This window comes from Gracilinanus agilis, chromosome 2 (assembly GCF_016433145.1).
Source record: "Gracilinanus agilis isolate LMUSP501 chromosome 2, AgileGrace, whole genome shotgun sequence".
NCBI lineage: Eukaryota > Metazoa > Chordata > Mammalia > Didelphimorphia > Didelphidae > Gracilinanus > Gracilinanus agilis.
This window is the reverse complement of record NC_058131.1, coordinates 28,794,481-28,805,830: the sequence shown is the minus strand read 5'-3', so window position 1 is coordinate 28,805,830 and position 11,350 is coordinate 28,794,481. Positions and strand designations below refer to the sequence as shown.

The window sequence follows — 11,350 nt, the reverse complement described above, 5'->3', positions numbered from 1 at the left end:
AGAGAGAGAGAGAGAGAGAGAGATCCACTTAACACACCTTGTTAGGCACCCTTGAGTGCTTGGTAAATGCTTTCATTCATTCATTCGTCCATTCATTCATTCATTCATTCATTCATTCATGGTTACGCAGATCCAAGGGACCCTTCCAGGGAGAGTCTCTAGTGGGATAATCTAAAGGTCAGAATAGCAGTGAGGCCACGAATTGTCCAAGTGAGCTTTGGAAGATCCTCACTTCCTCACTGGACCACTCGAGGCGAGTCTCCTCTTTGGTCCCGTCTGGTTGACAAAAGTCATCACCTGTCAAACCAAAGTTCAGAATCTCTTCGGCCCCGCTGAGCACAGCCCAGTCTTCGAGGAGGTATTAAGTGCTTCCTCCGGGCCAGGCACTGGGCTGCGTCCCTCACAACCCAACGGTGGCAAACTCACAATGGCCTTCAGCAGCCCCATCTTCAACAAGTCTTGTGGGTGGAGCAGCAGAGGAAAAGATTCCAAATTGTCAGGGAATCCCTTCTTCCAGGGGGTGGCGTTCCCAGTGAGAATGAGGGCTTGCTTGGGAAATGAAAGGGAAGCGAGGGGGGATCCAGGCCCCTGGAGGCAGTGGCGATGGGGAGCTGGGGCAAACCAAGCAAACAGTGCATTCCGAGCAGCCCCCATCTCAACAGTAACTACAATAATAACATTAATAGTCAGCATTTATAAGGTGCTTTAAGGATGGCTGAGGGTTTCTATATAGTCTCATCCTGTCTGTTGTCTCTTCATAACTCTATTTGGGATTTTCTTGGCAAAGGCTCAGAGTGATTTGCCATTTCCTTCTTCGGTTCATTTGACAGATGAGGAAACTGAGTCAAACAGAGGTTAACTGCCTCCTCCAGGGTCACATTGCTAGTGTCTGAGGGCAGATCTGAACTCTGGCCTCCCTGACTCCACTGAGTCACCTAGCTGCTGATATTTCAGGCTGAGATATTCCTGTCTCCTCCCTCCACTGCCCTTCTAGCTTTCCGTCATGGAAGGGAGGCCCAGTCCGTCTGCCAGCCACTCAGGAGCTCCAGACTTACCCCAGTGGCAATTAAGGAAAGGCACTGCCACTCCCTACACCCAACCCACTCCCCAGGGTGGGAGGCTGGGTCACTTGTGTCAGAAAGGGGTGGAGACAGGAATTGGAGCCGTGCCCAGGGTCCTCTGGGGCCTGACCCTTTGTCTCCAGTGATGCTTTGTTACCTAGAGCCAGAAGGACCCAAAATAGCCCTGCCTGCGGCTGGGTCCCGGGGATATTTTCAGGGTGATGCATACCGAGAGAAAATCCTCCTGGACAGAGAGCTCATACTAGGCCCGAGGCCCAGGCTGGGGAGCCAGGGATCCTAGCTTTCCTGCTAGCAGGGACATTTAGTGCAACGACTTCATTTTAAATATGTGAAAACCAAGGCCAGAGGAAGAGGGAGAGAAGATTTAGCAAGCTGGAAAATTAGAGCAAAATTTCCCGGTTGCTTCAGGTGAACATCATAATGAAAGCTGCTCTTTACATAGCCCTCTAAGTTTTGTCGAGCTCCTTTAAATGTTATCTCGTCTGGGTGGCAGACAGAAGGTGTCTTATCCCCATTTTGCAGATGAGTAAACTGAGGCTTGGAGAGATGGAGTCACTCATCCATAGTCGCACAGGTAGTAAGAGGCAGATACAAGGTTACAGTCCTGACTCCAGGAGCCTTGGCATGGCAGAAGTCTGTCTGGGCAGTTGCCAACTTGAACAGCCGCCCTCTCTTAACTGTAACTCATGGCACTTCCTTTGCCCATTATACTGAGAGCAGGAAGCCCGGAGAGACGGCAGCACACACGGTCAGACAACGGCATCAAAACAGTCTGAAATCCCCAAGAGCCTTCCCAGTCCTGGGATGGCGAGAGAACCGCGTCCCAGGCTGGGCCAGAAAACACACCCTCCTTAGCGGTGAAGTAGAGCCTGCGAGCGGCTGGGCACCAGGGCACGAGACGGCCGGAGCATCTGGGGAACAGTTCAGGGTGGGGAGTTGCCCCATTTGGCTGGAATGTAGAGTGTGTGATATAAAATAAAGCTGGGTCGTTAGGCGGGAGCCAGATTGAGGAAGGACATAAATGCCAGGCCAAGGGATTTCTATTTTATTCGAGATCGGTGCCTCGGGAAGATTTATTTTGGCAGCTGAGCAGAGGATGGGTTGGAGACACTGGAGGCAGGGAGCCCAATTAGGAGACTGCAGTAGTCAGGAGGAAGGTTGGTGAGGGCCAGGATGAGGGAGATGGTGTGTGGGTGGAGACCAGAGGGCAGATGTGAGAGAGGATGGGGAAGGAGAACTGGAAAGACGTGGCAGTACCTTGGATATTGGGCGATTTGGGGGGGGGGGGGCTCCTAGTCACAGATTTCCCTGTCTGCCACTCCGATACTCTCAGAGCTTTTCATTTAGAGGCAAGAAACAGAGCTCTCCTCCAACACAGGACCTTCCCAGCCAGCAGTGCTTCAATGAATGAAAAGCTGGGAGACTCCATTCTCCCATTTAATCCACTGGCTTCTCCTTTCTTGAGATTCCCCTGCCCCATTGGTGAACACATCACTGCCTCCTGTTCCCCTAATCCCTAGCCCTGTGATTCAGAGTCAGTGCCTCCACCCTATCGGATGGACGCAATCTGTACACACATCTAAACAAGTGTAAAGTCATTGTAGGAGAGGAAAAGTATTCATCGCTTGGAGGGAAGCAAGGGCAGGTTCACCGAGAAGATGGCGCCTGGTCTGACTCTGGAAGGAAGATAAGAATTCTGGTGGGTGGTGCTGTGAGGATTGTTTAGCTATTTGTTTATATATAGTTGATGTTAATCCCTTAAGGGTGGATACAAAGAAAGAGTGCAATCCAGGCACAGAGCACGAGCCTGTGCAAAAGCCCAGAGGTGAGAGACGACACAAAACTTAAGAACTAAAGGCAGGATCTCATGATTAATCACGTGAGTCTGTCAAATGTTTCCAATTCTATCTGCACATCTCTACGATACTGAAATGAAATGGGAAAAAACTCTACTCTACTATACTGAAAAAAGGCTCTGACTGTGCGCCCCTTTTTTCCAGCCCAGCCCCCCACGCTACCAAGTGAGATGAGCCTCAAACAAGTCTGTGCAAGTAACAACAAGTTAGTGCTGTCACTGAGCCTGGGTCTTGACAACAGGGAAATGAAGCTGTTAGAAACACATACGTGCACACATACAAGCAGATGTAGACCTGATGGAGAGAGAACCTAAGCACGTGCTCACACTAAAAGCTAGGCTCATTACAATTAATTACCACCAGAGGCGGCTGCCAAATGGGCTTGGGGAGGGGAAGCGGGGAAGTGTAAGAAAGTAAAAAGCTGGAGAAACATAGCTGAGAGGGGGACCACTCTCCCGTCCCACCCTGAAAGGACCCTGCAATAGAGACAGCCCTCACGCTGGTGATCTGACTGGTTGTTTGCCTCCACTTGGGCAAAGTCAAGTCAACAGCAGGTTCCTCGTCTCCATCTGGGACTCCAAATTGTTTTGTTCGGTTGTGTGGGTCGACACGTCTCCCTCAACACCTGTCCAGTAGATTCTGGCTCCAGGAAAGTGCAAGATACATACATAATACATATATGTAGATATAGAATGTATTCATGTGTGTATGTATGTGTGTATATGTATATGACTATATGCACGTCTATACTGGATTGGGAAAGCTTGGTAGGGTCCGCATTAGTCTGTATCAGTAAACAGCAGGAGGAACTGGGAAACTGCCTCAAGTTGGAGAACTCAGGAGAGTTCTCAGGAGAACAGGGTTCCCTGGCTTCCTTTAAGTCTCAGCTAGTCTCGTCTTGTGCAATAATCCTTTCTCCAACCTTAATCTCTGAGCCTTCCCTCCGAGATCCTCTCCAGGCTGTCCTGCCTGTATCTTGTTTGTGCCTCATCACTTGGGGACGCTGTCTTCCCATCAGAGTTCCTTGAAAGCAGAGATTGTTGGGGAGTGGACGTTGGCCTTCCTTTGTACACCCAACTACGTAGTCTGGGTCAGAGGAAGCACTCAACGAAAACTGATTGGCTTGGCCCCAGGCCAGGCTAAGTAGGCTCTTGTCAGACAGTAAGGCTCAAAGGAACACCCCGTCTCCTCTCTGGCCCATGCAAGAAAGTACTGTAGTATTGGGGGCTCCCAGCACTGGCCCCTTCCGGATTTTAAGTGACAATGTCTTAACCCAAAGGGATGACGCTCAGCAGTAAATGCTTCCCACCTAATTTCTCCTCACAGGTCAGCCTTTCTCTAGTTCTTTGCTCTTCCTGCTTTTCCACAATGTGGAAGCAGAATACCCTCCCCAAATCCGTGTCTCCAAAAGAAAACAGGGGGTAGAGCCCAGAGGGCATTTCTGAGGGGTCATCAATGGCTACTGGGCCAAATCCTGCCCATTCTTCGATGCCCCAGTCCTGGCTTCTCCAAGAAGCCTTCCCGGAGTGCTCCAGTCTACCAAGCACTGTGTGTGTGTGTGTGTGTGTGTGTGTGTGTGTGTGTGTGTGTGTGTGTGTGTGAATCTGTCTCTTGGGTGTCTTTCTGTCTGTCTTTCTCTCTCCTGATTTCTAGTTTCATCCACAAATTAGAATTAATCATTGTGTTTTGCTGTGAGGGATCTCAGAGATGATCTAAACCAACCTCATTTTACAGATAAAGAAATTGAGGCACAAGAATAGTGAGTGTTTGCTAAGGGCCTCAGAGGCAGAGCTGACATTTGAACTCAGATCTTCTGACTGCATATACCTGTGTAACCTTGGGCAAGTGACTTTCCTAGGCCTCAGTATCCCCTTCTGTAAGATAAGGGGGCTGGGCAGGATGACCTCTGAGGTCCCTTCCACCCCTATCCACAGCCTTTCTCCTGTGCCATGCTTCTGTCATGACCAGCCATGATTCCAGAAGCTCCCAGGCGAGAGGTGATGGCCTAAAGATGGCAGATGAGAGCCACCTTGGCTGCCATGGCCATGGCAGGAATGTGTTCTCCTTGACGCTGCGTGGCTGTGACAAGCATTTTAAGCTTTTCTGTCAGTGGGGTGAGGGAAGGCGAGGCAGAAAGATGATAGCGCCAGGGTTCATCAGTGTGTGCAGTGAGCATCGCTCGAATGTGCGCCACCCAAACTTATAACTATATGAAAAATACGGTCACTGGTTCCAGTGCAGTGGAAACGAGCAATGAAAATCCAAATAATGAGGCCCCTTCTCAGGAAGTCCTTGTTTGTACTCGAGACCTCCCGGTACGTGTTTGTTCGCTGAAAAATAAAGGAAACCTTCTGAAGGTCTGGCTCGAGCCTCTGGAGGCCTGACCTCCAGCCCTTCCTCTCGGGGCACTGTCTTCTTCTAGAAAATGGAGCTGGACCCTGACTACTTCCCGCCCGGGGCCAGAATGAAGACGAGGTGTTTGAAAGTGTTCTGTACACTGCAGGGTACCATACAGAGGTCAAGAGGGGTTCTACGCCGACTGAAGGGGCAGGGGAGGTTTGGCGAGTGCCAGCTTGCTGAAAGCGTGCCATCCCATCAGTGCCCACATCCTCTGCCCGGGTGAAAGGCTGTCCCTTCTAAAGAGATGCGGGGCAAAGGGGAAGCTTGGGGAGGGCAGTCTGGGGGTGCCAGAGTGGGAGAGGACGTTTCCAGAAATGGGGAAGCTCCGAGGGTGGGTCCATCTGTTCCGGCTTCAAAGGCATCAAAGTGCCTGCCTGAGCCACCCTCCCCCATAATATGGGCTCTGGCACCGTCTCCAAGGCAGATGCAGGGGGGCTGTGGTCACAGCTCCACCCTCCCCACCCCAGACACACATAAACCTCCTCAGTGCTTCGTGGGCCTGGGGAAGCCAGGGTAGGGGGCAGATCTGGGGAACAGATGGGAGCCCAGGCCTCCCTGGGGGGAGGGAAGCGGAGGTCTGGATGAAGCATGGAGTCGGTGTTTCTTTCCAACTAACAAGAATCAGGGGAGGGGGAACAAGGAGATCAGAGAGAGAAACAGAGCTGGGCAGGGACTTGGGAAGAGGCACAAATTATGTGCGTGAGTGTGAACTTGTGCATATGAGTGTGGGTCTACATACTGGGGGGGAGGGTGCTCAAAGTCTAGCACAGAGCAAGAAGCCAGAATACCCAGATACCCAGGGTCTAGCCCCAAGCCTGCCATTGACCCACCATGCAGACTTGGGTAAACCCCTTTCCCTCTTCAGGAAAAGAGGGATAAGATGACCTGACCTGCCTCCTCCTAAAGGATGCTGAGAGGAACAGAAAAGTCCTTGGGTAAACTGAGTCAGGCTAGGCTGGATGGTTGTCCAGGAAAGAAGGAGCAGCCTGAGAAGACCAAGCCCCAGAGGGATGGGAAAGTCCTGGATTCAAGGCCCACCTCCAACAATTCCTAACTCTGTGACCCTGGGAAAGTCATTTAACCTCTGTCAGACTCAGTTTCCTCTCCTGCAAAATGAAGAGCCTGGCAGTATTACATTCTTAAACTACAATTTTCTTAGCCATTCCCCACCTGACAGGTGCCCTGTTAGTCCAATTCTCAGCCCCTACAACAAAAGAGTAAGGGAATACCAGCGGGCCCTAAGAAATGGCCGCTTCAGGGAAATCTGGGAAACGCGGGTGAAGGGAGAAGCAGGAGACTGGCCAATGCTTTATACAATAACTTTGAAAATCAGAAGCAGCTTTGAAGAACCGCAGAACCCCAGTCAACAAAATGGCCAAGTAGGACTCCAATGGGCCGATGATGAAACCCACCGCCTACAACTCACGGGCCAGGACGAGGCAGATATTTGGGGACACGGCTCCCGAGGGCACGGACGGTCATTCTTGGCTTTGTATCCATTAGACTTGTGAGCCCCTCCAGAGCAAGGACTGTCTTTTGTTTTTCTTTGTATCTCTCCCAGGACTTATTAGTGTCTGGTACATAATAAGAACTTTACAAATTTTTACTGACACACAGTAGGTGCCAATTAACGCTTGTTAATTGATTTACTGATGGATGGATTCCATCTCCACCAGGTCCAGCTTTCACATCTATGAGATGGTGCTCCCCTAGGTCGCCCTCCTCCTGCTGCCCCTTCCTGTGGAGATCATCTCTCCCCTCTGAGCGTCTCCCAGCCTCAGTTTCCTCAGCTGTTAACGACACCGAGAGCATCTTCCCTGTGAGTCTCAAATGTGATACTGTGTATAAAAGGCAGGGCGAAACTTAAAACACTACACAGGCAGCAGATATTGTTACTATTCTTGTTTTCATCTAGGCTTGTGATTTCATTAGTGTAGAGAATGCCCAGTAAGGAACTTCCCTCCATCAATGAGAGACACCAGCTGTTCTGAATCTTGGAGAGGTGCTCCAGGCACTGAAAAATTATACAGAACTTTGTGGGATCATACAGCTATGTCAGAGGTAGAACTTGAACTCAAGACTCCCTGATCTCAACGCTGACTCTAAACCCTTATGCCAAATTGCCTCCAGCCTCACCATCATCATTATCGAGAGGCAGTCTCCCATCTTCTCTGGACTTCCATCCCTACCATCACAGCTCATCTCCTCTTGCCTAGATCACGACAACTGCTTCCCAACTGGCCTCTCCACCTCGTATCTCTCACTACTCCTACTCCAGCCCCCCAAAACACGGCTACCATTTTCCTTCTGTGCCACGCGTGTGTCTCCCCCACTCAACCTCCTCCAGCAGCTTCCTGTTCCTTTCTGGATAAACTACAAACTCCTCTGTCGGACATTTGAGGCGCTACAAAACCCGGCCCCCATCTTCCTTTCCAGCCTCCTTGAACACGACTCCCACCCTCTGAGATAGACGGTTCTCTTTCTGATCTTCACTCACGGCGCTGCGTTTCCTTTTGGACTGGCCTAGAACGTTCTCCTTCCTCATCTCGGTCTTAGAGAATCCCTCTCACTCTCTTTAAGATGCAGCTTAAGCACCATCTTCTCCGTAAATCTTTCCCCGATTTGTGTATGTGTGGTTATATGTCTACACATGTTCTTATATGTCTGCGTTAACTATGTATCCAGCTCCAAATTACACGCCACACACTCTCGTATTTGCGGTCTCCCCCGTGAGAAGGGAAGCCCACCGTGAGGAGGGATTGCTTCATTCCTGGCGCCTGGCACACAGTAGGTGCTTTAAAAGTCTTTGTAGAATGACTGAGCGATTTCCCTGGAATATGGAGGGGAATTCCCGAGGGAGTGAGCGCCCTCTCGCAAGGCGTTCTGGTGGGCGCTCGTTCCTCTTTGGAGGAGGCTCGCTCTCTATCTGCTATGGCACCCTGCCTCCTCTTTGCAAGTTATAGAAATGTAAGCTATCCTCGTTATTCTCCTCCTCTCGACTCCCCTGCCTTCCCCTCCCCTCCCCTTGGGCTCGTTCTGCCCTCCAAGGAATTATGGGCTTGGCACCCCGCACAGACATGGCTGTTTGACATTCAAAGCTAGGTTTCAGGCAGGCCCAGTGTGGGTTGGGGAAAGAGTAGTAGGAAATATGGAGGATCCCTGAGGCCTCTCTGGTGGGTTCTGTGCCAGAGGACAGGAGCCCAGGCCAAGCCTTCTCTCCTTGAACCGTTCCCAAGGCCCAATTAAGTCACGTCTGGGACCAAACTGGGCACCTTCCCCAATTTCCCTAAGGGAGCTTCCAGAGAAGGGAGGGGACCAGAGCACACCAGACAGACTCCCTTGTTCCTCCATGCCCAGGCCACTGTTTCACCCCGTTGCTTCTCACTGACCCCCAGACATGGGAACTTCAATCTGACCCCCAAGAGAGGCCAAGTGCCAAGAGGACAGCAATGCAATTCTACCCATCAGTCCTGTAACTCCCTGAGGGCAGGGTCTGGGTCTTCCCCCCAAGACCAGGAAAACCCTGAAGGCAAGACCTGCATCTTCCCATCAGAGCAGTAACTGCCTCTCCACGTCAGACTGGGGATTATCTGAGGACAGGCAGGGACCCTGAGCCCTCCCTCAAACGAGGAGCTACAAAAGTACAGGAATTGTATTTGTGCCCCTCGTTCTAGCAGACACCCAGAAAGGGGACGAATAAAAAGTTTTTGATGGTTTTTTAAATGAATGTTGAAAATCATTTTAAATAATTGGGAAATAGTTAACAAAACATAAAAATAGATACTCATTTTTTCTAAAAAGACTTTTTGGCGGTGAGAAGAAAGAAGCAAAGGAGATGGAGGGAGAGGCAGAACGGCCTTCCGTCTGTCCTGTGCCCTCACCCTACCTGGACAGGGATGAGAGGCTCCTTGTCATCGATGTCGATCAGCACTTCATCCCGGGGGCTCAGGAAGCTCACATCATCTATTCGGACAGGAGGGAGAAAGGCAGCCATCAGGTGGGTCCAGAGCAGGTGCCATCCTCCCGCTGCCCTCGCTGGAGGCTCAGCCCAAGGCCGAGGCCCCACCACTGAAGGCCAGAGCAGGCGGGACTCGGGTCCCAGCATCGCCCCAGAGAGATGGGGGCTCCGAAGGCAGAACTCGGGGTTATCTTCCGCTTGTGCTCCTGCTATGTTCTAACCTGTCTCCTTCCCTGACTGCCTTCTTCCAACCCACTTTTCTCCCTTCGTTCCTCTTTTCTCCCTCTGGTTTCCACTCTCTCTCCCACAGTCTCTCCATCCTCCTCTCCATCTTCTCCCCTTCTCTCACGTCTTTGGGCTCTTGTTTGGCGAGCCTGCCCAGAGGCTCCTGCGTGCCTATGAGTGCGCTCAGATACATGGCGGAGACGAGAGGAGGCCCTGTCTGGGTGGGCATTTGATGCTTCTCTAAATTTCCTGAGCGCCGGGGCAGGGTCCTCCTCCACCACCTCTGTGCCCCGTAAGCCAGGCATGTGATAAATGTTTGCCAGATTGGAGTGGGATGTTTGTGGAAGAAGGGATGCTCACCCCCCTCAGGGGCTGAGAAAGCCAGACTCGCCCAGTGGGAGAACCCTTGAAGGCTCTCCCGGGGGGGGGGGGTGAGGCCAGAAAAGCCGCATCCACTCCATCCCCCACCCCCAGATGTCCATTCTCCGCCCCCCTCCCCCCCTCCACGATGGCCCCAGCCCGGCCCCATCCCTCCATACCAGGGCCCAGCTCAGGAGAGGGGCTCTCCGACGAATACGGGTCACACAGAAACTGCTCCAAGGAATGGATCGTGCACTGGCCCACCACAGGCCGCCGTCCAAACTGGCGGTTGTCGATGACCTTGATGATGATGGGGGGGCAGTAGAGCTCCTCCCGAGGCAGCCGCTGCCGAGGGACAAGAGAGAGGGAGAGAGATGATCCCGGAGGCTGTTATCCCACACATCCTCCTCAGCAGGACCCAAAGTCTTCTGCTTGGGAGGAAGCCTGCAGCTCCCTCATAACGGCTCCCAAATGGTTACTGGAGACCAAAGCAGGCCTGAGCCCTTGGGCCGGCGGGAAGGTGGCCCAGAACCCAGAGGATGCTCTTGTGGCCACACGTCTTCCCTATGGGATAATGGCCGTCATCTCTACAGAGCTTTAAAACCGACCAAGTACTTAATAAATGTAATCGCGTTTGACCCTCACAAGGGCCCTATGAAGTAGGAACTGTTGTCATCCTTGCTTTACAGATGAAGAAACTGAGGCTTAAAGAGGCTAAATGATCCTTGGTATGTGCCTTAAGGGGGATTTGAACTCAGGTCTTCCTGACTCCAAACCCAGAGATCTAGCCTTTCCCATATTTCCAGAGGAGAAAAAATGAGACCAAGAGAGGTTTGGTGACTTCTTCAAGATCACATGGCAAGTCAGGAACAAGATTGAGACTCCCAATACCTACCCCCAGACCCCGGGGAGGAAGGGCAAGGCAGGGGACCAGCCGCTCACCACATCCATGAAGAGGGTGCTAACGTCAAAGTTGGGGTTCTTCTTGATGTTCTTGATGACGCAAGACTGCACAACCTGATCCCCACACTCCACTATCAAGCTTGGGGAGGTGATACTAGCCAGCTGGTAGCTCTTCAAGTTCCGGAGGCCCCAAGCCAGGATCTGCAAGGATGGGGTTGGGCAAGGACCATGGGAAAGGAGCTGGGGCCTGGGCCTCCCACACCCCCACACCCCCACCAGCCTCCCAAACCCCAGTTCACCTCAATGGCTGTTCGCTGAAGAACTGGTTTAATGCCTTGGGGGACCATGTAGATGTTTGCCTCTCTCTGGGGAGGAGGGTATGGCAGGTCTGTGTCTCCAGTCTATAAAGAATGAGGGATCAAGAGAGGAAAAAAGACAGAGAGGAATAGAGGCAGAGATAGACAACAAGAGACAAAGGAAGGAAGGAAGGAAGGAAGGAAGGAAGGAAGGAAGGAAGGAAGGAAGGAAGGAAGGAAGGAAGGGAGGGAGGGAGGGAGGGAGGGAGG

The 11,350-nt window shown here is 51.9% G+C and overlaps 1 protein-coding gene across 1 annotated transcript in view; it reads right to left on the bottom strand.

The window, feature by feature from the left end:
• The window catches only part of DYSF (dysferlin), a 194,055-nt gene that overhangs the window by 49,535 nt on the left and 133,170 nt on the right, over positions 1–11,350 (bottom strand). Inside the window, exons 27-30 of the mRNA XM_044659284.1 lie at positions 11,084–11,185; positions 10,824–10,985; positions 10,061–10,226; positions 9,225–9,301 (exon numbers count right to left, since the gene is read on the bottom strand). Of these exons, the coding sequence (XP_044515219.1) occupies positions 9,225–9,301; positions 10,061–10,226; positions 10,824–10,985; positions 11,084–11,185 (507 nt within the window). The remainder of the gene's footprint in view (positions 1–9,224; positions 9,302–10,060; positions 10,227–10,823; positions 10,986–11,083; positions 11,186–11,350) is intronic.